This window comes from Hemiselmis andersenii, chromosome 3 (genome assembly GCF_000018645.1).
Source record: "Hemiselmis andersenii chromosome 3, complete sequence; nucleomorph".
Classification (NCBI taxonomy): Eukaryota; class Cryptophyceae; order Cryptomonadales; family Hemiselmidaceae; genus Hemiselmis; species Hemiselmis andersenii.
In genome coordinates, this window is record NC_009979.1 from 138,100 (window position 1) to 162,545 (window position 24,446).

At 25.8% G+C, this 24,446-nt stretch overlaps 19 protein-coding genes and 1 non-coding gene across 20 annotated transcripts; 12 read left to right on the forward strand and 8 right to left on the reverse strand.

Annotated features, from left to right (window-relative positions):
• Positions 1 to 57: 57 nt before the first annotated feature.
• HAN_3g490 (hypothetical protein) lies at positions 58 to 468 on the forward strand (the record flags this gene model as incomplete). The annotated part of the gene is made up of 1 exon (XM_001712565.1): positions 58 to 468. The coding sequence occupies one exon, from the start codon at positions 58 to 60 to the stop codon at positions 466 to 468; it is 411 nt and encodes a 136-aa protein (XP_001712617.1).
• A 1,024-nt stretch (positions 469 to 1,492) lies between these two features.
• On the forward strand, positions 1,493 to 2,203 carry HAN_3g491 (prsA5; the record flags this gene model as incomplete). Its single annotated transcript, XM_001712566.1, has 1 exon — positions 1,493 to 2,203. The coding sequence occupies one exon, from the start codon at positions 1,493 to 1,495 to the stop codon at positions 2,201 to 2,203; it is 711 nt and encodes a 236-aa protein (XP_001712618.1).
• Positions 2,204 to 2,356: 153 nt separating this feature from the next.
• Positions 2,357 to 2,965, forward strand: HAN_3g492 (rps5; the record flags this gene model as incomplete). Its single annotated transcript, XM_001712567.1, has 1 exon — positions 2,357 to 2,965. The coding sequence occupies one exon, from the start codon at positions 2,357 to 2,359 to the stop codon at positions 2,963 to 2,965; it is 609 nt and encodes a 202-aa protein (XP_001712619.1).
• Positions 2,966 to 2,979: 14 nt separating this feature from the next.
• On the reverse strand, positions 2,980 to 5,268 carry HAN_3g493 (tfIIIC; the record flags this gene model as incomplete). Its single annotated transcript, XM_001712568.1, has 1 exon — positions 2,980 to 5,268. The coding sequence occupies one exon, from the start codon at positions 5,266 to 5,268 to the stop codon at positions 2,980 to 2,982; it is 2,289 nt and encodes a 762-aa protein (XP_001712620.1).
• A 102-nt stretch (positions 5,269 to 5,370) lies between these two features.
• Positions 5,371 to 6,450, reverse strand: HAN_3g494 (cycB; the record flags this gene model as incomplete). Its single annotated transcript, XM_001712569.1, has 1 exon — positions 5,371 to 6,450. The coding sequence occupies one exon, from the start codon at positions 6,448 to 6,450 to the stop codon at positions 5,371 to 5,373; it is 1,080 nt and encodes a 359-aa protein (XP_001712621.1).
• Positions 6,451 to 6,509: 59 nt separating this feature from the next.
• HAN_3g495 (hypothetical protein) lies at positions 6,510 to 8,309 on the reverse strand (the record flags this gene model as incomplete). Its single annotated transcript, XM_001712570.1, has 1 exon — positions 6,510 to 8,309. One exon carries the CDS (start codon positions 8,307 to 8,309, stop codon positions 6,510 to 6,512), a length of 1,800 nt encoding a protein of 599 aa, XP_001712622.1.
• A 48-nt stretch (positions 8,310 to 8,357) lies between these two features.
• On the forward strand, positions 8,358 to 8,753 carry HAN_3g496 (rpl23A; the record flags this gene model as incomplete). The annotated part of the gene is made up of 1 exon (XM_001712571.1): positions 8,358 to 8,753. One exon carries the CDS (start codon positions 8,358 to 8,360, stop codon positions 8,751 to 8,753), a length of 396 nt encoding a protein of 131 aa, XP_001712623.1.
• A 106-nt stretch (positions 8,754 to 8,859) lies between these two features.
• Positions 8,860 to 9,234, reverse strand: HAN_3g497 (hypothetical protein; the record flags this gene model as incomplete). The annotated part of the gene is made up of 1 exon (XM_001712572.1): positions 8,860 to 9,234. One exon carries the CDS (start codon positions 9,232 to 9,234, stop codon positions 8,860 to 8,862), a length of 375 nt encoding a protein of 124 aa, XP_001712624.1.
• Positions 9,235 to 9,287: 53 nt separating this feature from the next.
• HAN_3g498 (rpb1) lies at positions 9,288 to 13,682 on the reverse strand (the record flags this gene model as incomplete). Its single annotated transcript, XM_001712573.1, has 1 exon — positions 9,288 to 13,682. One exon carries the CDS (start codon positions 13,680 to 13,682, stop codon positions 9,288 to 9,290), a length of 4,395 nt encoding a protein of 1,464 aa, XP_001712625.1.
• Positions 13,683 to 13,765: 83 nt separating this feature from the next.
• Positions 13,766 to 14,680, forward strand: HAN_3g499 (gtp-bp; the record flags this gene model as incomplete). The annotated part of the gene is made up of 1 exon (XM_001712574.1): positions 13,766 to 14,680. One exon carries the CDS (start codon positions 13,766 to 13,768, stop codon positions 14,678 to 14,680), a length of 915 nt encoding a protein of 304 aa, XP_001712626.1.
• HAN_3g500 lies at positions 14,681 to 14,753 on the forward strand. The gene has a single exon. It is a non-coding gene; the product is annotated as a tRNA-Lys (tRNA).
• A 4-nt stretch (positions 14,754 to 14,757) lies between these two features.
• Positions 14,758 to 15,423, forward strand: HAN_3g501 (hypothetical protein; the record flags this gene model as incomplete). Its single annotated transcript, XM_001712575.1, has 1 exon — positions 14,758 to 15,423. The coding sequence occupies one exon, from the start codon at positions 14,758 to 14,760 to the stop codon at positions 15,421 to 15,423; it is 666 nt and encodes a 221-aa protein (XP_001712627.1).
• A 135-nt stretch (positions 15,424 to 15,558) lies between these two features.
• HAN_3g502 (tfIID) lies at positions 15,559 to 16,362 on the forward strand (the record flags this gene model as incomplete). The annotated part of the gene is made up of 1 exon (XM_001712576.1): positions 15,559 to 16,362. The coding sequence occupies one exon, from the start codon at positions 15,559 to 15,561 to the stop codon at positions 16,360 to 16,362; it is 804 nt and encodes a 267-aa protein (XP_001712628.1).
• Positions 16,363 to 16,395: 33 nt separating this feature from the next.
• On the reverse strand, positions 16,396 to 18,570 carry HAN_3g503 (mcm3; the record flags this gene model as incomplete). The annotated part of the gene is made up of 1 exon (XM_001712577.1): positions 16,396 to 18,570. One exon carries the CDS (start codon positions 18,568 to 18,570, stop codon positions 16,396 to 16,398), a length of 2,175 nt encoding a protein of 724 aa, XP_001712629.1.
• A 75-nt stretch (positions 18,571 to 18,645) lies between these two features.
• HAN_3g504 (snrpD2) lies at positions 18,646 to 18,900 on the forward strand (the record flags this gene model as incomplete). The annotated part of the gene is made up of 1 exon (XM_001712578.1): positions 18,646 to 18,900. The coding sequence occupies one exon, from the start codon at positions 18,646 to 18,648 to the stop codon at positions 18,898 to 18,900; it is 255 nt and encodes an 84-aa protein (XP_001712630.1).
• Positions 18,901 to 18,907: 7 nt separating this feature from the next.
• HAN_3g505 (rps4) lies at positions 18,908 to 19,660 on the reverse strand (the record flags this gene model as incomplete). Its single annotated transcript, XM_001712579.1, has 1 exon — positions 18,908 to 19,660. The coding sequence occupies one exon, from the start codon at positions 19,658 to 19,660 to the stop codon at positions 18,908 to 18,910; it is 753 nt and encodes a 250-aa protein (XP_001712631.1).
• A 141-nt stretch (positions 19,661 to 19,801) lies between these two features.
• HAN_3g506 (ftsZ) lies at positions 19,802 to 21,037 on the forward strand (the record flags this gene model as incomplete). The annotated part of the gene is made up of 1 exon (XM_001712580.1): positions 19,802 to 21,037. One exon carries the CDS (start codon positions 19,802 to 19,804, stop codon positions 21,035 to 21,037), a length of 1,236 nt encoding a protein of 411 aa, XP_001712632.1.
• Positions 21,038 to 21,080: 43 nt separating this feature from the next.
• On the reverse strand, positions 21,081 to 21,881 carry HAN_3g507 (tif211; the record flags this gene model as incomplete). Its single annotated transcript, XM_001712581.1, has 1 exon — positions 21,081 to 21,881. One exon carries the CDS (start codon positions 21,879 to 21,881, stop codon positions 21,081 to 21,083), a length of 801 nt encoding a protein of 266 aa, XP_001712633.1.
• Positions 21,882 to 21,925: 44 nt separating this feature from the next.
• On the forward strand, positions 21,926 to 22,657 carry HAN_3g508 (prsA1; the record flags this gene model as incomplete). Its single annotated transcript, XM_001712582.1, has 1 exon — positions 21,926 to 22,657. One exon carries the CDS (start codon positions 21,926 to 21,928, stop codon positions 22,655 to 22,657), a length of 732 nt encoding a protein of 243 aa, XP_001712634.1.
• A 224-nt stretch (positions 22,658 to 22,881) lies between these two features.
• HAN_3g509 (tcpG) lies at positions 22,882 to 24,441 on the forward strand (the record flags this gene model as incomplete). Its single annotated transcript, XM_001712583.1, has 1 exon — positions 22,882 to 24,441. The coding sequence occupies one exon, from the start codon at positions 22,882 to 22,884 to the stop codon at positions 24,439 to 24,441; it is 1,560 nt and encodes a 519-aa protein (XP_001712635.1).
• Between the last annotated feature and the right edge of the window lie 5 nt (positions 24,442 to 24,446).

The following is a 24,446-nucleotide window of genomic DNA, read 5'->3' on the forward strand; positions in this document are numbered from 1 at the left end:
ATTTTTGATTTTTTTTCAACTATACTTTAAAATATCACGCTTTTTTTTTTTAATTAAATGAATTTTATTTTCTTATTCTTTCAATATTTGTTTCTTTTTAAAAAAATAAAAAGAATAAATGTTATTTCAAAAAATAACATTTTTTTTTTAAGAATAATTTGGCTGATTAATTTTTTAATTTATTATCTACCATATTTTTTTGTTCATTGGGCATTTTGGGTAATTTATACGTATAACTTGAAAAGTTTGGAAAAAATTTTACCTTTATTTGTGGAGTGGGATTTTTTATTAGAGAAACTAATATCCCGCTATTTTAGAACTTTTCTAGTGGATTTATTTTTCCAATTTTTTTTTCGCGAATTATTTTTTAAAATATATTTTTTTAGATTTTTAAAAGTAATGGTATACTTTTTTTATAAATTTTTTCACCCAATAATTGAAAATTTTGCATTGAAAAAATTTTTCTAAGAAATCTTTATTTGTCAAAAAGCCTTTTCTTATTAGGAATTAATAATTTTTTATTTAATGGCCACAATTGGTTTTGTCTCTATTAATAATATAAAATATAAAAAAAATTTTTAAAAAAAATTTCATTTTCATTTTTTTAAACCAAAAAATTAAATTAATTAGAAATTTAATTTAAACAAAATAATAAACCATAAAACCTTTGAATTAATTTGAATGTTTAAAAAAAAGTTAAATTTAACTATTATAATCAAAAAATTTTTTTTGAACTTTTTGTGAAAAATTTTTTCTTTTTTTTATAGATATCCGGGGAATACCAAAACAAAATTCCTCGGTAGTTGATTTTACAAAAAAAAAATTTATTTTTTTATAATTTTTCTACAATTTTTAATAAACGAATTTTTTTTAAAAAGGAAATAGAAAATTTCAAAATTTCCAAGGAAAAGATAATTATTTTATGGTTGGACCTAATTAAGAAGCGTAATTATCATTTGATGGTTTTTTTAAAAAATTTTATTAATTCTCCTCCCTAATAAAATCAACCATTGTTTATTTTGGATTTTTAATTTCTGAAAAATTTCCAAGAATTTAGGATTATATTAATAAAAAAATCTTTTTTTATGTTTTTCTTACAGAAAGGGTTTTCAAATCGAAAGAAAGGAAAAGTTAGAAAAATTTAAATAATTTATCTGTTCTAAAATTAAAACAAATTTGTTTTTAACAAAAGATTGTTTTTAGATTTAAAAAAAAAATTTAAAAATTTCAGAAAAAACTTCAACCATTTTTAATTTCAGGAAACAGAATTTAATTTTTTTTGGGAGCGTTTGAATGAGTCTTTATCTTTCAATAAAAATGAAAATTTTTTATAGAATTTTTAAAAAAATTAAAGAAACTGGAAATTTTAAAGAAGAAGAAAATTTTTAGTAAAAATGAAAAAGAATTAACTAATATTTAATTATTTTTTCTATTTTTTCTTTTTTTTTTTAGTATAATTATTACGAGGTTGCTTGACAAATTTTAATAAAATATGGGTAAAAACATCACTCCCCGGCTTTTGAATTTTTCTCCTGAAGGAAGATTATACCAAATCGAGTATGCTTTAGACGCAGTCAAATTTGGATCTAACACTATAGGAATAAAAAACAATTCAGGGGCACTGATTTTGACTGAAAAATCCAAAGAATCAAACTTGACTGAAAACAATGACGTATCTAAGCTTATTGCGCTGAACAGTTTTTTGGGTTGTGGAATTTCAGGATTGACTTCAGATGCAAGATTTTTAATTGAAAAGACATTTGTTTATCTAGAAAACCAATATTTTATTTTTAACTCATTGCCTAGCACTGAAAATTGTGTTAGAAAAATTAGAGATTTGATTTCTTTTTCTTCATATGGGGAAAACCAAGATTTTGTTACAAGTAGACCTTTTGGAATTGCTTTTTTGGTTATTGGTTTCGATTCATCGGGAATTAATCTTTTTTCAGTTGACCCATCAGGAGAATACAATTCTGAAAATATATGCGCGTTAGGAGGGGCACAAAAAGAAGCAATTTTTACAATAAAAGAAGGATATAGAAAAAAAATGACATCAAAGGAAACTAAAAATTTAGCCAAAAAAGCTCTAAGATCGATTTTAAAAAAAGATTTTGACGAAATAAGGTTAGAAATGGGATTTATTGAAAGAAAAGGAAAAAAATTTTTGATTTTTTCTAATGAAGAAATAAAAAATTATTTTTAAAGGAAATAAAAAAACCCAAAAATTTGAATAATTGAATTTTTTTTTTTTTATATTTTTAAAAAAGTTTGTTATAAATTAAAAAAATTTTTTTTTAATTCTTAAATTTTTCTTTCGTCCTATTGGAAAAATCCGTTGATAAATTTTAAATTTATTATGAAAAAAAATTTTATTTTACATCCAGAAAAAATGTCTGATTTTAAATTGTTTAATAAATGGTCCTATTCGGATCTAGAAATCAAAGATTTTTCATTATTATCATATTTATCTGTTAATGAAAATTTTTCAAATTTTGTTCCACATTCTGCAGGAAAATATAATAAAAAAAGATTTAAAAGATCAGTTTGTCCAGTAGTAGAAAGACTTGCGTGCGCTTTAATGATGCGAGGTCGAAACAATGGAAAAAAGATAAAAGCCATTAAAATTCTAAAACAATCTTTCGAAATTATTTATCTTTTAACCGAAAAAAATCCAATTCAAGTTTTAATCGATGGTATAATAAAATCAGGACCTCGCGAGGATTCCACTCGAATTGGATCCAATGGTACCCAAAGAAGGCAAGCGGTGGATGTATCTCCTTTCCGGAGGGTGAATGTCGCCATTCATCTACTTACCACTGGAGCAAGAGAAGCTGCTTTCCGAAATGTAAAAACCATCTCTGAGTGCCTTGCTGATGAACTTATCAATGCATCAAAAGGTTCATCTAATTCTTACGCGATAAAAAAAAAAGATGAAATAGAACGAGTTGCAAAGGCAAATCGATAAATTTTTATTTTATTTTATAAAAAATCACAAAATTTTTCTATTAACATCTCGTTTCCAAAATTGCTGAATAAAACACAAATATTAAAAAGAATTTCTTTTTTTAAGAGATAAATGGAATTTATTTTTTTAAATCTCCTTTTTTTGGTTAATGTGAAATAACCGAAAGGTTTTTTCAAAGCTTTTTGAAAAGTTTTCAATGCCAAAAAACCAATTCCTAAAAATAAATAGAGTCGAGAAGCGTTATATAAAATTTCCATTTCAATTTCCAAACCAAAAATATTCCTCTGAAATTTATTCTGGGTTAAAAAGTGGCGAAGTTTTCTATATTCTGAAAAAAAACTTAGGCTTAAAAAAATGGCAAATTGAAAGTTTGTTATTTTTCTACTCAATGAACCATTCAGATATTGTAGAAAAATAGAAAAATTCAAAAATGGGGAATCTTTTTTCCATCGATAGGCTTGGAAAAATTCTGCTAAAGAATATCCAAAACTTCCAAATACCGAACAATGATTTCCCGTAAAAATTATTGCAGGAATTGAGGTTGGATACTTAAGAAGTACTCTTAGGGAATATCTTAAAGTTTTGGAAGTCAAAATTCCCCTGTGATTTTCCAGTTTAGTAAGGAGTGACCATGATTTATAACAAAAAGGATTTAAAAGACATTGAATTCTGGAAATCTTATAAGCTTTTTCAAATTTTTTTCTTCCAATGGCAATTAAGATACAACATATTTTTAAATTTTCAGGAATATGTGCAAAAAAAACCTTATTTCCGATTAAAAAATCTAAAGATCTTTCTTTTCTAAAAAATTTATTATTTAAAATAAATATAAAAACCAAATTTTGTAGTTTTTTAAATGAAGAAGAACCATTGTTTAGTGCATTTTTCTTCCCCCCAAGGTCTTGAGAATTTTTAAAAAAATATAGTTGATTAAAATAATTTTTAATCGAAAAATTTTTGTAAAAATTTATCAAATTTTTTTTTTTATAATCTTCTTTTTTCAAAAAATTATAGATTTTTTGGTTTTTTAAAAGCATAAGAGAAAGAACTAAATTTGATAGAGCAAAAATTTTTTTTTTTTCAAAATAAATTTCAGCATTTTTAAACAAATTGTGAATAATATTTTTTTTAGGGAAATTTTGATTTTTTTTAATAAATTTTTTTTTAATAAAAATTTTTAAGCCTTTTATAAAAATTTTAAAAGCTTTTTTTTTTATCGAATTTCTTTTTTTAATCAATGACAATATGTTTAGAAATTCAAAATTTCCTGGGTTTTTATTAAAAATATATTTTTGTAAGGATAAAAAATTTGAAATCAAAGAGTTATTTAATTGTATTTTTGAAATTTTTAACAGAAAATTAATTTTTTGGTGAAAATTCCGATAAATTGAATTGTAGCTTTCAAAAATTTTTTTAAAATTTTTTAAACAAAAAAGTGAAAGAAAGAAATTATGAATATTGGATTTTTTTATCGAAAAAAAAATTACAGTGGAAGAAAACCATTTCAGGTGAGTTACGAATAAGTGTAATAATGTTTTTTTCTTGGAAAAAAGATGAAATTTTCTACTTGTGGAGATTCTTCTTTTAAAATATTCAAAAATTAAAGGAATTTTCCTTTCTTCAAATTTAGAATCTTTTTTAAATAAATTTAAAATTTTCCTGTTTTTTAAAAAAATCTTTTTACTTTGAATTAAATTATTAAAAGTTAAGAATAAAATTTTGGGGAGAAAAAAATTTCGAAAGTCAAGTTTAGAAAAATTTTTTGTTTTTATATCTATTTTATATTTAAGGGATTTTTTTCGAAAATAAGTTCGAAATATTAAGTTTAACAAATGGAAATAAAAAAAGTTTAAAAATTTTAACTTGAATTTTTTTTTTTCTAAAATTTTGGGGAAATTGAAAACTTTCTTAAAAAGTGGAGAAAAGTCAATAAAATTTCCTGATAGAGTTGAAAATTTTAAATGAAAAAAAAACGGTTCCATGTTAACATTATTGCTTTTTAATAAATTTTTTGAAAATTTTTGCGATTGATTATTAATAATTGAATGCCAAAATAAAATGTAATTTAATCTACATGAGTTTTTTTCTATAAACAGTTCATATTCCATCAACATCCTATAAATTTTTATTGCGACCAAATAATTTTCAAAATATTCGTTTATCAATCCTGTAATTTTTAAAAAATAAAAATTTTTCGGATTATCAGAAATCAATTTTTTAATTATTTGAAATTTTTCATAAAGAATTTTTTTAGAAAATTTTGAAAAAGGAAGGTTTTTGGGATAATTGCCTTTTAAAAGCATTTAAATAAAATAATTTTAATTAGATAATTTTGTTAAATTAAAAAAAACTAATAAAATGAAAAATATTAGGAAAATTAGGGTTTTGAATAGAAAAAAAACCATTTAACAAAAGTCATTAGAGAGAATTATAGAGAATTTAGAATGAGAAATTTTCCCAAATTTTTCGACACTATATTTTTTTCTTATCGATCCAATTTTTTTTCTCTCATTTTGATTTAAAATTAATAAACTTTTTAGCAAAGAATAACATTCAGAAGGGATAAATTTTTTATCTAAAAAATTTATTTTTGGAATTAAAATCTTCAAATTAAAAATGCTTTCATTAAGTTTCCAAAAAAATTTTCTAGCAAGAACAATTGCGGAAATTGCAATAACACTTGGAGGATATTTCAACAATGAAAGTTCAATTATAGTCAATTCACTGATATACATGCTTAAATAAACAGTGTCTTTTTTTGCATTGATTTTTTTTAAAAAATAAACAAGAAACCCTACAAAAGAAGGATAAGAAAATTCAAATTTTAAAACAGAACAAATAAAGGTTTCCATTTTAAAAATATCTTCTTTGGTGTAAGCATTATCAGATATATAAACAAAATCTTTTGTTTCTGGAGCATAGATTTCTTCATATTTTGAAGCCATTAACATCGATGTTATTCCTAAAAGTTGTAGTTTTGTTCTGGTTATGTTTTTTTTACTTAAAAAACGATCAAAAATGTTTATGGTTAAATAGAGAGTTTTTAAGGCTAGTTTAAATTTGGAATGAACATCAATTAACCAGTCGACTAAAATTATTCGCATTTTTTTATTTATATCATGTTGATATTTCATGTAATTTGAATTAGCTAAAAATTTTTCCTCTAAATTTTTCATATTTAAAATATGAAAAGAAAAACTATCGATATTTGCAAGGGGATCGCCTTTTTCAAAATCTAAGCTTTTTATATTGTAAAAAAAATTTTGTTTAATTAAAAACCAAAATTTATTTTCTTCGGAATGGTCGATATAATAAAAAACAGAGAAAAAATTCCAGTTGTCCAAATTTTTATAAAAATTTAAATTGGGAAAGAAAAAACTTCTTTTTTGAATTTTGAACTCAAAAAAATCATTAAAGTTCAATAAAGACATTTTTTTAGACTTATAAGAATACTTGATAACATCGAAAATATTACAGATTTTCATTTCATTAAATTTTTTTTTTTTGGAAAAAGTTCAACGGATGGTTCAAATTAAAAAAAAAATTAAAAACTTATTTTTTGTGTATTTAAAAAATTTTTAATCAGTTTTTTTTCGGAGAAATTTTTGGAATAAATTTTTTTAAGGAAAAAATTTTCATCAAACCAAAAAATATAAAAAGATAAATTAAAAACTTTCTTGGATTTAGTTTTGAAAATTTTTTTGGTTTTAAAATCAAGAAAAACAAATTGAAATAGACTTAAAGACAAATAATAAATGAAATCTAATAAGATTTTGTCATTTATTTTAATCTTTTGAGTTTTTGAAAGGAGATTTAAACTGAAAAGAAGAATTTTTTTCTTTCTTTTTTTTTTTCTAATATCTATTAAAAAAGGATCTATAAATAGAATGGGATAATCATTCTCTTTAAAAAATTCAAAATTGATAAAAATTGGAAAATTTTGATAATAAAAATTATTTGTTAATTGTTTTAAATCTGCAGGAAAATCTGAAGGGGAAGAAAAAAATTTTAAAGATTCAATTCGCAAAAAAAAAAAAATTTTTTTTTTTCTAAACATAAAAGATTCATTCAATCCAATTGAAATTTTAAAAAACTGAGATTTGGGAATTTTTTCAAAAAGAAATAGAATGTTACAATTTTTAATAACTTTATTTTTTCCAAGAGAAAAAATAGAACGAATTTTTCTCTCTCTATAATTCACCATAAGATCCATTTCAGTTTTTATTTCTTTAACCTGATTGGCCAATTTTAAATTTTTTATTGGGTTTTTTTTTGATAAATTAACTTTTAAAAAATTAGTCATAAAATCGATTTTTGAAAAGTTCCATTCACCACCAATTTTGAATTCCAAAAAAGGGTGGTTTTGAAATTTTCCAAAATGTTCTTTCATGAGATTGTTTTTAATCTTAAGAAAAAAAAAATTTTTCTTCTTTTTAATCTTCAGTTCAGAACATAAAATTAAAAATTTTTTTTGGGTTTCCCTCTCCAAGAAAATTAATGAATTTAACTCATTTTTTCTAATCAAAAAAAATCTTTTTTCTTTTTTTTCTATCCATCGTTTTCCCATGAACAAAATTCCTATAGGTTTTTTGTACAGGGATTTTCTAGAAATAAAAAATTTTGAAAAATTAACAAAAGTTTTTTGGTAAAATATATTTTCAAAAAAAAAATTTTCCTTAAACGAAATGATTTGTGGGTGGGATTTTTTATAACCGCTTAAAATTGAAAAAGTTTCGTTAAAAATTAAATCATCGCTAAAGTTTTTAAAAAAACAAAAAAAAGATTCCGATGAATGTGCCTTTATTTTATTTTCCGGATTTGAAAAATTCGAAGAATAAATTAAATTTTTCGAAAAAAAAAAGGAATCTTTAACATCTATCAATGTTTTATTTTCTTCTCGCAAAAATTTAGAAAGTATTAGAGAATTAATATTTTTTGGGAAAAATTTTGAAAATTTAAGAAACAAAAAAGAAATTTCTTGAATATTTTTTATTGAAACAATAAAAGAAATTTTCATTGAAGGAAATTCAGTTGATATTTCAAACTGATTAAAATTTCGGAGTATTTTTCGAAGTTTTGTTTGCTTTATAGTTGCTATTGTTTTATGTTCAACATCTTGTTCTTTGAAATTTTTTTTAATTGGAAAACGGCAAAAAAAAAATTGGTCATTTTTGGTCTCAACACAAATTTTGGGATTTTTTTTTGTTGCGTTTATATTTAAATAACAAAAAGTTAGTTTTTTTCTTTTAGAATTTTTCAAAAAATTTAAAAAAAAGACCTTTTTCGGTAAATTTTGGTTAAGTTTAAAGGGAGAAAAATTTGGGAAACAAAAAAACACATTCATCTTAAACAGGAAGTTTCAAGATTATTTTAGTATTTTTTAAAATTTTTAATGCATAGTTCTGAAAACAAACTTAATTTAAAAAAGAATACTTTAAAAACTTCGATGAAATTTTTCAGGCCAAAAACACTAAAATTAAAAAGAAATCCAAGATATGAAAAAAAAATAAACGTAAATTTAAAAAAAAAAGAACAATTTCGAACAATATATTTTCCATTAACCACAGAATCAGCTTTGAAAGAAATACAAGCTGGTAACACTTTAGTTTTTATTGTAAATCCTAAATCGAATAAAAACCAAATAAAAAACTCAGTAAAAAAATTATATAAAGTTAAAATTAAAAAAATTAATACATTGATTGATTTAAATGGAAAAAAGAAAGCGTTTGTCAAACTTACCTCCGATTACGATGCTCTGGATGTCGCTAATAAGATTGGATTTATTTAATAAAAAAAAAACTATTTCTTGTTTTTTTATCTAACCAAAAAAAAAAGAAACTTTTAAAATTTATTTTTTTATAGATTTAAGAGTGTTTCGAAAAAAGTTTTTATATTTAAAACTTAAACTTAAAATTTTCAGTAAAAAAATCTGTAGGAGAAAAGGAGGACGGGGGAAAAGTCATTTGATTTTTTTCTTTTAAAATCAAAGAATTTAACATGTTCCGAGAGAAAAATAATTTTTCATCATTAAGAGGCTTATCTTGTAAAATTTGAAACTCTAGTTTACAAGCAATTTCTAAATCAATTTTTGAAATAACTGACCTTCCTGAATGTTTGGCAATAATTTTCGACTTATAAAGAATATCCCAAATAAATTCATAAATTAAATCCAAAAATAAAGAAGGAATTGAATTTTCAAAATTACTAATTCCTGCCTTTTTTAAAAGTTTATAAACATTCATTAAATCAGAAGGCTTTTCTTTTTTCATTAAAATAGAAAATATCCCGAAACACCTTTTTAATTTAAGAGTTTGTTTTTTTTTTAAAATTTTTTTTCACATAAAAAAAGGTCAATTTTTCCAGTTCCCAAAGATGAAACTTGGCCTACGAGAATACTTCCTGAAACCCCTTTTAAATTATCACAAACTCCAAACGCAGCGGCTTGATATAAAACTTCAATAGTTTCTTCAAAAGAGCATTTTGCTATCGGACCTATGTCAGTTCTATTAATTCCATGCCGAGTTATGCTCATTAATTTTCCTTTATGAGTCATCACATCAACTAGGAGCGAAAGATGTCTCGAATTTACGTAACTTCCATCGAAAGATATTAAATTTCGTAATTCTTGTATTAAAATTTTTCTCACTGCTTCAATTCCTAAAATTTTATAAATTTCTAATATGTCATTGGAGGAACATCTTGTGTAGTCGATTCCACTATAATTCAATATATATCTTAAATCAACTCCTTCTGTATCTAAAACATATTCTTCATTGTTTTTAATTGACCCGCTGATTGATTCAAAAATTATCTGACTAGATTTCCTAATAAAGGCTTTCTTTATTTTGGAAGTTCCATAAGATTTTAAATTAATATTTGATAAAAAATAAGTAGTTCTGTTCAAATATTTTCTTTCGAAATTAAAGAAATTAAAATTTGGGTTTTTCACTGTTTTTTTTGAGTTTTTCGTCCAATCAATATTAGGCCATATCAGTTTTAAACGAAAAAAAAGGTTTTGGGAATTTTCATCAGAATTTACGATAAACAATGGGAGAGGCTTAATTTTTTTTTTCATCTTTTCAACAATCTGAATAGTCGAAAGTTTTTTATCAATAAATTCGTCCTTTTCTAAACCAATCTTTGTGGTCCAAGTTCCTATACAAGAAATTTCAGATGCCCAATCTGGAATTTCAAAATAATTTTCCAGAATAATTTGATCGTTTTTTAGAATAGTTTTATAAGGGTCTGGATCGTAAAAAACGGTCTTTTTTTTTATCATCGATTTTAAGGTAATAAATTCAAGTGTTTGTTGGAATTGTTTAATTTTTGATAATGAAGAAGAGAATTCCTTTCGGAAATAAATTGTCAAAGAGGGAGTTTTAACAGTTTGCAAAACATTTATGATTTCTTTTAATCTAGGAACTCCTAATGTTACGTTTTTTGCTGAAACTCCGGCATAATGAAAGGTGTTTAATGTCATTTGTGTTGCAGGCTGCCCAATTGATTGGGCAGAAATGGTTCCTACCATTTCTCCCGGACTAGCAATAGATTTTCTATACTGGGTACATATTTCATTTAAAACCCATAAAAAAGCAACTTTCGAAAATTTGTATTTGAAAAATATTATTTTTGACGCTAATTTAGAACGTAGAAAAATTCGAAAAAGGAGGGTAGCGTTTAATCTGCTTTCGCATTTACAGCAATTACAAAAGCCAGAACATTCTTCATTTTTTTTTGGCCCTAAAGAATCAAAACAATAATTTTCCAGTTTTTTTAATCCATCAATTATTTCTATCGGAGAAATTCGACAATTTTTTTCTTGGGGAAAAAGCTTTTCGGCATTTTTTATTATTCTGTCTATATTAACCGGAAGAGGAATCGTCAATTCATAGTTGTTAATTATCATTTGTCTTAAAATTTCGCGATCTTTTTTTATTTGCAAAAACTCTTCTACTATTTTTTTTTTTGTATTTTTGTCCTTAAAAATTTTTAATTCTGACACTTCTTTTCCATCGTAAGCCATTCCTATTAACGGGGAATTAATATTAAATCGGAAAACAATTTCTAGTTCTCTATCGGAAAGTTTTGTAGAATCAAAATTTTGGTTTTCTAAATTCAAAGCATCCATTCCATCTTCTCCATAAAAAAATTCAATAATATTTCCTTCGCAATTCCGAACAGTAAAATCATATTCTACCATAACATTTTCCATTGCTTTACTAAGTCTTCTTTGAATGTATCCTGTTTCGGAAGTTTTTATGGCTGTATCAATTAGGCCTTCTCGCCCCCCCATCGAATGAAAAAAAAATTCATCGGGACGAAGACCTGATATATATGAATTTTGAACAAAACCTCGAGTTTCTGGCCCGTAATTATCTTTTGAAAAATGAGGAAGAGATCTTTTATTAAATCCCATAGGTATTCTTTTTCCTTCAACATTTTGCTGGCCCACACAGGCTATTATTTGGGAAATATTTATAAAACTTCCTTTTGAACCACAATCAACCATACGTTTAATATTATTAGCGTTTGATAAAGATTTTTGGGCATTTGATCCTGCTTTATCTCTTGCACTATTTAAAATCTTATTTATATGATTTTCAAAATCGTCTTTTAAAATTTTTCCCAAAAAATTTTCCTCACTTTTGTTAATATTTAATAGTGTAACTTGTCTAGCTTCTATTTTAGCACTTTTTATAGTTTTTATGATGTTATTCATAGTTTTTTTATCTGCAATTGTATCTCCAATACCCACTGAGAATCCTTCAAAAAGTAACCAAGAATTTACAATGGTTTGAAATTGGGAAATAAAATTGGAAGTTTTTTTGGGTCCAAATTCTTTCCAACAAATATGGATTATACTTCCTCCTGAAGCTCCTACTGATCTTTTATCAATCATTCCTGAAATAAGTTGTCCTCCCAAAATCATTACTCTAGTGTCTTTGGGAGAAATATTAGTTTTTTCATTTTCGGAATGACTCAAACATTTTCTAAGAAAATTAATTTTTGGAAGGAATAATGAAAAAACTTGTTTTCCTGTCCAAAGAGTTTGAGGTTTTATAATACTAGGAATAGGGATCGAACCATCCCATTCTTGGAGCTGCATAAGTAATAACATAAATTTTGAATAATCTAAAAATATATTTCTTTGTGAAAGGAGAAAACTTCCTAAAAGGGAATCTTGTACAATTCCTATAACTGGTTTATTCCCTTGTTGGGAAATAATACAATTTGGCAGCATTAATAAATTTAAAAGTTCTGATTTTCCTTCAAGAGTTTGAGGCAGATGAAGATTCATTTCATCGCCATCAAAATCTGCATTATAAGGACTTGTTGCAGATAAATTCATCCTAAATGTAGAAAAATGCATTATTTTCACAATATGTCCCATCATAGACATTTTATGCAAAGAAGGCTGTCGATTGAACAAGACTAAATCCCCGTCTTGTAAGTGTCTTTCGATTTGGTTTCCAATTTCAAGTTTAATTTCTGATAAATTTTTTACAAATCGCAAATCGATTCTGCTACCATCATTTCTAATAATATATTTTGCTCCAGGATGATGTATGGGACCATTTTGAACAATTTTTTTCATTTTTTTCATATTGAATTCGCTTACAATTTCAGGATAAGTAAGATTCAATGCAATACTCCAAGGAATTCCAATTTCATCTAACAAAATATTTGGGTCAGGAGTTATCACGGTTCTTGCAGAAAAATCCACTCGTTTTCCCATCAAATTTCCTCGAACTCGCCCTTCTTTTCCTTGGAGTCTTTGAGCCAAAGATTTAATTGGTCTTCCACTTTTTTGAATCGATTTAGCAATATTTGGCACTTTGTTATTCATGTAACTTCCGATATGATATTGAAGTAAATTAAATTGTTCGTTTATTACCTGAGCGGGAGCACAGGAAATTAAAAGTTGGGATAAGGATTTGTTTGTTCTAATTATGTCTCCTAATTTATAAGTAAGATCATCTTCTGCCCGAGAAGTCATATCAAACATTACAGAAGGTCGAATAGTAGGAGGAGGAACAGGTAAAACGGTTAAAATCATCCAGTCTGGTCGACAAAGTTTTGGATTCAAGCCAATTTTTTTACAATCTAAATCCACGATATTTTTAAAGATTTCGTGGATTCGTTCGGCTGACATTATTCTAGTTGGTTCACTAGTAATGAATTTATCGAATTTGGCAATAATACACCAGCCATCTCTAGAGTATTTGGGTTGAAAAGTTAAGTTTTCTTCAAAAAAATCATCATTTGAAACATTTTTTTCGGTTTTGCTCGAATTTAAAGAAGAACAAAGTTTAGAAAGTATTGATAATCTTTGTTTTGGATTCCGAACTTTCAAAATATTCTTTACTTTTTGGGATTTACTATTCAAAATCAATTTTGAAGTAGAATGATCAATACATCTAAGAATTAAAAGGACAAGATTCATAAAACTTTCATGAAAAACTGGCTTTGCTAATTCTAAATGACCAAAATACCCTGGACAATCTACAAAAGAATTCATATCTGAGGTGCAATAAATATCTTTATCTACTGCACCAAGACGAGGATCCATAAGTCCTCCGGTTTTTGGAGAATTATTTTCAAAAGATAAATCACTTTCGATGCAAGCAACTGAATAATTTCGAATTTCTTGAGGCGAAAGAATACTAAATTGAATATACTTCACTTTTTTCTCTTCTATTTGATCATTCACCATCATAATAAATAAATTTTATTAATATTGAACTAATATAACGTGATAAACTTTTTTTAAAAAAAAAATTTAAAAAAATTTTTTTAATCATGAGTTTTTTTACCTTTTTTAAAAACGATTTTTCGCTAAAAACTGAAACAAAAAAAATTAATCGAAGAATATGGGTGGAGGTGTTTAAAGTTTTAGCTTCTAGTGATATTATTTTTTTTATATTAGATGCAAGGGATCCTCTTGGATGTTGGTGCAACCTTTTAAAAAAAAAAATTTATAGTTCTAAAAAAAAAAAAATTCTTGTTTTAAATAAGTGCGATTTAGTTCCTAGATGGGTAATTTTAAAATGGATAAAGATTTTTAGTAAAGATAATCTGATTATCGCTTTCAACTCACGAAAGGAAAAATCTTCAGGAAAAAATTTGATTTATAACTTAATTCGACAATTAAAAAAATCCGAATACCCTTTTAAAAAAAATTTTATAATCGGAGTAATTGGTTATCCAAATGTGGGAAAATCTACTTTGATAAATACTTTAAAAGGAAAAAAAGTAGTTTCGACCAGTTCCAAAACCGGAAAAACCAGAGTATGGCAATTTATTAAACTTTATAAAAACCTTTACGTTATCGATTCCCCAGGGATTATCCCCAATTTATTTGCAAATGACTCGATTAAATTAATTCGAGGTTTTTTAGATTTTGATAAAATTTCAAAAAAGAATTTCGAAATTTTTTCAATTTTTGAAAAAATAATGAGAATTACTGGGAAATATATCCATAGTAAGACAAAAAAAAAAAGTTTTTTCTCTACTCATCGTCTTTTTCCAATAAACACTATAAATTTAGAAAAAGGAGGTAAAAAAGACGAAACTAAATTTTTTATTTCTCAATTAAAAGACTTCATAGAAGGGAAAAAACCTTGGTATGCTCCTATTCCTACCAGAAAAAAAAAAAAAAACAAAAAAGTAAAAAATATTAAATGGCAATTAAATAAAAAATTACCTTTGATTTGAACCTGTCTAGCTCAGTTGGTAGAGCGACAGACTCTTAATCTGTTTGTCGTGGGTTCGAATCCCTCGGCGGGTATTTAATGTCCTTCTGTGAAATCATACCACGAAGAAATTCAAGTCAAATTTCGGGAATGTTAAAAAACAAAATAAAAAGTTGTTTGCATTTAATTAAAAAAGAATCAAATTTAAATTTAAAATTTTTTTTTAAATTCTATGTCCCAGAAAATAGAAGTAATTGGAAAAAAATAACTTTTCCTTATGGTCATCGGATAAAATCAAAAAAAATTTTTTTTATTACAAAAAAAAAATTAAGAAAAAAAGAATTTAATTTTGGAAAAACCATTGATCAATTTAATTTTGAAAAAAAGCTTCGAAATTCGTTTTTCGAAAATTCTAATTTCCGAAAATCTTTTTTGATTTTCCAGAATAAATTGAAAACAAAAAACAAAAAACTTCTGGATTATTTTTTCCTTAAAAATCAATCTTTTTTGACATACTGCAATTTCAGCAAAGATTTACACTATAGTCTATTTAAATCTCTTTCTTTTTTTTGGAAAAAAACTCCAAAAGATTTTTTGTATAATTGTAAACTTCCTGGAAGAAATTGTATTGGAAAATTAATAAATAATATAACTCAAATATTTGGAAATATCATAGACTTTTTACCTAAAGGAATTTCTAGTATAAGAAAAATCTCCATTACATCCGAAAAAATGCCAAACTTTCAAATTTCATTTTTCGATTAAAACTTTGCTGGCAATTATTTTTGAAAAAAGAAGATTTGTTTCTAAATAAATAAATATGAATTTTTCAATTTATTTTCAATTCTTAAAATAGTAAAAAAGTATTACATTTTTTTTGTGAATCTTTAATTAATTTTTATGAGAAATGGAAATGATCATAAAAATTATGGAAATAAAAATATAATTTCTGAAAAATCCCATGATCAGTCTGAATCAAATCTGAAAGATAATTCAAGCAAGATAATTAATTTTGAAAAAGATATAAAAAAAGATATCCCAAAAAATCAATTGATTTCCGTCCAAAAAGAAAATATAATTAGTCAAAACTTTTTAGATAATAAACGCAATTTTGACAGTTTCCCTGGATCTCTAGTGCCGTTTAAACTTGTTAAAGGAAATGAAATAATTCCAGATGTTCAGAATGTAGTTTCGACAGTGAGTTTGGGAATTCAGCTTGATTTAAAAAGGATAGCTTTGAAAGCAAGGAATGCTGAATACAACCCGCGAAGATTTGCAGCCGTTATAATGAGAATTCGGGACCCAAAAACTACAGCCTTGATTTTTTCTTCAGGGAAAATGGTTATAACAGGGGCCAAATCTGAAGAAGCTGCTAAATTGGGGTGCAAAAAATATGCCCGAATAATTCAAAGATTAGGATATGGACATGTAAAATTTTTAGATTTTAGAATTCAAAATATAGTTGCCTCTTGTGATGTAAAATTTCCAATTCGCTTAGAAAGCTTAGCTCATGCACACAATCAATTTTGTTCTTATGAACCTGAGTTATTTCCAGGACTTATCTATCGAATGATTACCCCTAAGGTGGTTCTCTTAATTTTTGTCAGTGGAAAATTAGTTCTTACTGGGGCAAAGGAAAGAAAGGATATTTACCAAGCTTTTAACAATATTTATGCAGTTCTTTGTTTATTTAAAAAAACTTAAATAGAAATTTTAAAAAATAAAAAAAAAAACTTTTTAGATTTTTATTATTTTTTTTTTGAAAACAAAACAAAAATTTTTTTTGAGCCAGATTGAAATTGTTTTTTCAAAAAGGAAACAAATTTTTCTAGACTTTAAAATTTTTTTCGCTTGAAAAAAATTTAAAAAAATATTTTTTACATCTTTAAAAAAAAATTTTAAAACCAAATTTTTTTCAGAACAAATTTCCCAAAAAACTTTTTTATGAACTTTGTCTTTAAAAATCTTTTTTGAATAATCAAAATTTTTTGTGTGTTTTGGGTATTTTTTTTTTGAATTTAACATTTTTTCTTTATGAAAAAAAGTTTTTTTTATTTTTTTTTCATTTTCACTTAATTCTTTAAAAAAATCTCCAATTTTTCTCACATCTTTTCGAAGAACAACTGACCTTAGTTGACATTTGGCTAAAGAAATGGCTAATTTTATAAAGGATTCAAACTTTTTAATATTTGGTGTCAAATTAATAAATTTAAAAAGTTTAATCTCTTTATAAAAAAAGAAAAAAAGATCATCGGCCTCATTTGAAATTTCAGGGCGAATGTTATTTCTTACAAAATTAAGAAATATTTTTAAAAAATGGTAAGAAAGTTTTTCTTTTTTTAAATTAATTTTATTTTTCTCTTTTTTTTTTTTTTTTTTTTTTACTGAAAAATTACTATTATCATCATCAGTAATGTTTTTTGGAGGTTTATTAAAAAGTAAATTTTTTTGTGTTTCTAAAAAAAGAGTTGCAATTTCTTTATCTTCTTCAAATGATAAATCATCAAAAAGAAAAAAGGTAAGATCGAATCGGTGCAATATAGAATTTGTTGTTTCTAGATGAAATTCTAAATTTTCTAAAGAATCAAAAAAATTTTCAGAAATATTTGCGGTTGCAAAAACATTTGATCGAGAATTTAACGAAAACGAAAGATTATTTTGCTGAAGCGTGACTGTTTGTTGTTCCATTATTTCTTTTATTGAATTTTTTTGTGTTTCTGAAGTTTGTTCTAAGTCTTCAATGCAGAGAATTTTTTTATCTAAATTAGGCGAAGATTCATTTTTTAATTTTCTTTTTTCTTCAAATGGGTAGCTTATTTGTTTTGAAAAATTTTCTTCAAAAAGCGTTTCCTTCCCTACGACCAAATTTGGAAAAATTTTATGTATAAAATAAAAAAATTGAGATTTTACAAATGAATCTCGCCCAATAAGTAAAATATTTATTTGGTCAGAACAAAAATTAATTTTTTTTTGAATATTAGTTCCAGCTACTAAAAAAAGAATTATCCCTTTTTTTATCAAAGTTTTTCCAAAAATTTTAGGGGAAACTAAAGAAGAAAGCTTTTCAAAACTATTTGCTAAACTTGAGAAATTTTTCATCATATAAATATCAAAATTATTGGAAATTTTTTCTTCCGAATTAAACCTATTTTTTAAAGATAATGCCGAAATGATGGTTGGAAAAAAATGAAAATTTAAACTTGAAATTTGTTGTAAAAGAGGTTTGTAAATCCCACATAGTTCGATTTGATCTCCAATTTTACAACTATCTACTAAATCGTTTTCAAGTACAACAATGATTGTTTTTGGATTTTTGGAACTAGAATTTTGATCGGGGAAATCCTCCACAAGAATACTTTGCCAATTAATAAATTTTGAAAGTCCGTATTCCAAGTCAAGAATATTACCTTCTCCTTCATCAATTAAATCAAAAGTCAAATCTTCATCAAATTCATTATTTTCTTTGACAAAAAATTTTGCAGATTTATTCGAATAATGAACGGACCGTTTTATTTTTATTTTTCTCTCACCCCTTTTTACAACAATGCCCCTAATACAAACAATTTCTCCTAAAAAATGAGCTCTTAAAGAACGTATTAGACAAGTCCGTTTTCCAAAAGGACCTTTTAAATCAGGAATTAAAATCATTTTTTTTTCATTTTTTTTTGAATTAAAATTTTTGAAAGCAAAGTTCAAAGAATTGGTCATAATGGGAAAACAAAAAACTGGATTTTCTAAAAGATTTTTGGCTAAAAAAGGATCAAAATTCCAAAGTTTATCGATTGAAACAGGAACTCTAAAAACATCGCTGCTAGATTTAAATATTTTTCCAAAAAGATTTGCTTTTTTAAAAAATTCAGAAAATCGATTTTTAAAAAAAAGGACTAAGCGATTTGATTTAATTTTTTCCATATTTTTAAAAAATAAAAATATGATTATTTATTAAAAATTTAAAAATCTTTTTAATTTCAATTTTAAAAACTAAAAATGCTAAATTGTCGAAAAAAAAAAGCTTCTTTTTTTTTCCAGTTGGCTAAATTTTGGGATAAAAAAATAATTGTTATTACTAAAATCGGCAAGAAATTAAAAGGAAGAATTTTTGCATATGATTCCTATTTTAATTTAATTTTAAAAAGCGAAACCATTTTAAAAAAAAATCACCCGATTATTACTAAAAAAAAACAAAAAAACTTAATTTTTATTAGAGGAGAACAAATTGTTCTTATTAAATTTAGGTTTTAAAGTTTTTTTAATCAAATTGTATTTCACGAATCCCTTTCCCTTTCGGTAATGAAATGAAGGATTTTTTCCCCTTACCAATCACAAATATGAAGGAAAATTTTGTAGAAAATTCACTCCCTTTGGCATCTTTTAGTTTTATCATCTCTTCTTCAAGAAAATTTTTACCTTGTTGAAGAACAATTCCTATTCGACCTACATTAGGACCTCCTGTTATGATACACAGACTCCCTACTTCGAATTTTATAAAATCAATAATTTTTTTTTCTGAAAGATCGAATAAAATTGTATCATTTGTTTTTATAAACGGATCCGGAAAACGAATTGTTCGACCATCATGGGTAACTATATATGGAATTCCTCTTTGACCTTTTGTTGATTTAGTCACTTTACACAATTTAAACATACTTTCTTTTTCTTCAATTCTATGTAATATAAATCTTCCAAATGTATCGACTAATAATCTGAAATTTTCTTCTGTTTTTTCAATAGATATTATATCCATTAATCCAGCAGGATAATTTTTTTCGGTTCGTATTTTTTTATCTACTTTTATTGAACGTTGTTGAAGAATTTGAACTGCTTCTTGATTATTTAAAGCATATTTAAGTCTGTTTCGTAAAATAAGAATTAAAGGAAACGATTCGAATTTCTTGTGGGGACCGCTTTTAGGATTTGGTGCCCAAATTCCTCCAAGCTTGGTTAGTTTCCATCTTTTAGGAGCTCTTAATCTTTTTAGATGCTTTTTTATTCCATGGGCCATTATTATTTTTAAAATAAACTGTAAATTAAAAAAATTTGTAAAATAAAATCAAACAGGATTTTTATAATCAAATATGCTTTTTTTATACGAACTTTTATTTTATTAACCAAAGTCTCATTTTTTTTTAGAAATAATAAAAAAATGACAGCCTTTGTAATTCCGAATGCTATGAATGTTCTATGTAAATTGGCTAGGTTTTCTATAACATCCAAAAAAGAAAATATTGCTTTTAAAAAATCAAAAAAAAAAAATAACAAAAAATCTTTTTTAATTTCACTAAAAGGCCAAAATTTTTCTTCTAATGAAAATGGAGCATCTCCTTGTCTTATTAAAGTAATTGGTGTTGGAGGTGGTGGTGGAAATGCTGTAAACAGAATGGTTGGATGCGTTGAAGGAGTAGAATTTTGGTCAATCAACACTGATGCACAAGCTTTGTCCCGATCCCTTGCGCCCAATACTTGTAATATTGGAGCTAAATTAACCAGAGGATTAGGTGCAGGAGGAAATCCAGAAATTGGAAGAAAAGCAGCCGAAGAAAGTAGGGATTTAATCGGTGAAGCTGTTTCCGCAGGTGATTTAGTTTTTGTTACGGCTGGAATGGGTGGTGGAACCGGATCAGGGGCCGCTCCTGTTGTCGCTGAAGTAGCAAAGGAAATGGGTTGCCTAACTGTAGGAGTTGTTACTAAACCTTTTGGCTTTGAAGGTCGAAGAAGAATGCAGCAAGCCACTGATGCAATTACAAACCTTCGGGAAAGAGTTGATACTTTAATAGTCGTTTCAAACGACAAACTTTTACAAATTGTTCCAGATAATACTCCTCTTCAAGATGCCTTTTCTGTTGCTGATGATATTCTTCGACAAGGAGTTGTTGGAATTTCTGAAATAATTGTTAGACCAGGATTAATAAATGTTGATTTCGCTGATGTTCGGTCAGTAATGGCAGATGCCGGAAGTGCTTTGATGGGAATTGGAACTGGATCAGGAAAAACCAGGGCTCAAGATGCAGCTGTAGCTGCTATAAGTTCTCCTTTATTAGATTTTCCTATTGAAAAGGCAAAAGGAATCGTGTTTAATATAACTGGTGGTCATGATATGACTCTTCATGAAATTAATTCTGCTGCAGAGGTTATTTACGAAGCAGTTGACCCAAATGCAAATATAATCTTTGGTGCTTTAGTAGATGAAAATATGGAAAATGAAATTTCGATTACCGTTGTAGCAACTGGGTTTTCTCAGCCTGGCGAAAATTTAATTCCCGCTGTTTCCACAAGTGCAATCGATTTAAATTCTTTCTACCAAACTCAAGGATCAAATTTAGTTGAAAAAGGAAATAAAACCCAAAAAAATAATGATTTTTGGGGAAAATTAAAACGTTAGAAATTTTTTTTTTATTTTTTTTTAAAAAAAGAAGTTAAATTTTTTAGTCTAATATTATATCTTTAATATATAATCTTCCTTTTTTTTTTTTAATTTTTTCAGAAATAAATGAAAAAAACCTAGCCAAAATTTTTATTCCTTTTTTTTTGTTTCCATTTTTAATCGTAAGGTTATAAAGAGGACCAGAAATCAATCTAACATTAATTTCTTCTACATTATTAATCATAATTGCTGATTTAATAACTTTCTTTACTATTGATATTCCTCCCGGAGAAAAGCAACTTATTTCAAAATTCGAAGAAATTTTTTTTGAATTTTTGGGAAGCTTTTTTGCCACAATACCGCAAATTTTAGTTTTTTCTTTCCAGAAAATATCAAGACATTTGGTTAATGTTTCAGAATTTTCCAGATATTTTTTGAATCCAATTATTGCATGACCGAAATGACGAAAAAAGGGCCAGCTCCATCTAATCCGAGAATCTTCAATACAAATAAAAAAAAATTTAGACACCTGGTTGGTAATTGTATTAATAATACGACTATAATTCCATTTTTTTTCCATACAATAAGTTTCTCCTTCGGCAATTCGTCTTTTTGATAAATCAATATACCCTTTTAAAAAATCTACTCTAACCACCACGACAACCTCACTTTTTCCAATTTTAATAAATTTGTTTAAGGATCGAATTCTACGTCTGGATAATTCAGACATCATAAGCATTCCCAAAGCATTTCCATATTCAGATAAAAAAGAATATGCACCCATTTCCTTAATTTCTTTAATGAGAGTCACGGTTACATTTCCCATAAAAGGATAAATTGATTCATATGTACGAGTTTCCATAAAAGCTAATAGTTTTGAGCACCTTCAGATAAATTAAACTGAAAATGAAAAGAGGAGGAAGCTTTGGTTATGATCAACATATAACTATTTTTTCGCCAGATGGGAAATTATTTCAAGTTGAATATGCTTTCAGAGCTACTCAAAACAAAAACTCAACTTGTATAATTACTAAAAATAAAGACACTGTTAGTTTAGTAATGTTTAGAAATAAAAAAAACGAAAACAGTTTGAATCCTGTGTTTAAATTTTTTGCTTTGAATAATTTTATCGGGACTTTTCATTCTGGTTTTCAGAGCGATATTCAAATGAAATTTAAAGAAATAACAGAAGAATCAGTAAAATATTTTCAAAAATTTAAAAGCCCGATTTCCATGGATTTTCTTGCAAAAAAAATTTCTGATATGAACCAAACTTTTACTCAATACGCTTATATGAGGCCTCTTGCTGTTAGAACAGTTATTCTTGGAATCGACCAGGAAAGTGGACCTCAAATTTTTAAATGTGAACCTTCAGGGTTTTGTTCATCTCATGAAATTTGTGCTATAGGAGAAAAGGAAAGTTTTTTAGATCCTTGGATACTCAATAATGCTACCCAAAAATTAAAAAAATCCTACAATTTTTTTCATTCAACAAAAGCTGCTTTATGGATATTACAAAAAATTTTAAGATATAAATTAATTCAAGAAGAAATAGAAGTGATTATATTTTCAAAAGAAAAAAATCCCTATCGAAAATTAAATCCAAGGGAAAAAGAACTTATTTTAAGAAATTTATAAAATTTTTCTTTAAAAATTTTGAAAAATATTTTCCGAATCAAAAAAACTTTTTTTTTTATAAAAAATATTTTTATCAGAAATCTAGGAAAAAAACATCATTTTCAGTCACTCCTGTGAGAAGGATCGTTGATTTAAAAACCAAATAAATAAACACTAATTTATGTTTAAAAAACTTTTTCTCGCTTCTTTTCGCCTTCTTTCTACCAATAAAAAATAAAAAAGAAATGGATTTTTTTTCTAAAATTACACAATATCAAAATATTGCTGCAGCAAAAGCAACTGCAGGAATAATTCGAACTACTTTAGGCCCTCGGTCCATGCTCAAAATGATATTAGACAACCAAGGAGGCATGGTAATAACAAATGATGGCTTTTGTGTTCTTAGAGAAATAGAAATTGGTCATCCCGCCGCCAAATCTTTAATAGAGCTTTCACGATCACAAGATAGCGAAATAGGAGATGGAACTACTACTATTGTTGTTCTTGTTTCGGAATTTTTAAGAATTTCAGAAATTCTGTTAAAACAAAAATTTCACCCAAACCAAATTATGGCCTCGTTTTTCCAAGCTTTAATTGAAATTAATTTTTTTTTGGAAAATGATTTAGCTTGTAAACTTGATAATAAAAATTTCCATGATATGACCAAAGTCATAATGACAACTATTTGCACTAAACTTGTAGGTAAATTTTCTAGATTAATTTGCGAACTTTCATTCAAAGCCATAAAAACGGCCGGATCCAGAATAGCCTTTTCTAATCTCAATAATATTCTTAAAATTGAAAAAATTCCATTTGGGAAATTCGAAGATTCTAAAATTTTGTCCGGAATCATGTTGATAAAAGATATTTCTCATCCCAAAATGCGAAGAAAAATAAAAACCCCAAGAATAATTCTTTTAGATTGCCCGATCGAATATAAAAAAGGAGAATCTCAAGTGACAATCGAATTGGAAGAAGAAAATGAATGGGAAAATCTTCTAAAAGCTGAAGAAAATTTTATCATTTTTACTTGTAATTTATTAAAAAAATTCAACCCAGATGTTATTATTACCGAGAAAGGAGTTTCGGATCTTGCTCTTCATTATCTTTATAAATCAAATATTTCAGTTATCCGAAGGATTAAAAAATCAGAAAATCTTCGCCTAGCAAGAGCTACTGGCAGTACAATTATATCTTCTTTCCAAGATTTAGAAAAAAATGATTTGGGAAAGGCCGGGTTCTTTGAAGTGAAAAAAATTGGACAAGAATATTACACTTTTATAACCGGTTGTAAGGGAACTCAATCTTCTACTATTTTGTTATTCGGTCCTTCCCGAGATATTTTAGATGAAATTGAAAGAAATTTACACGATGCTTTAAGTGTTGCTAAAAATATTTTTTCCAATCCAAAAGTTATTCCAGGAGGGGGTGCAACTGAGCTTGCAATTAGTAATTTTCTTTTTAAAAAATCTGAAAAACAAAAAAATGACAGTTTCTTCATTTATAAATCTCTAGCGTTAGCTTTTGAAATTATCCCAAAGACATTAATAGAAAATTTTGGAGGCTCAGTAATTTATCCCATTACAAGACTACGAAATATTCATAGAAAAGAGAATTTTTTTTTCGGTTTTGACGGAAAAAACGGAAAAATTGTAGATATAAGAAAAATTAATATATGGGAAACTTGTTCGATGAAAACCCAAATATTTAAATCAGCTATTGAAAATGCTACCTTTCTTTTAAAAATTGATCGAGTATTAGCAGGCATCGTCGAAAAGGAAACCCAAAAAAACAGAAAAAAATAGAAAAA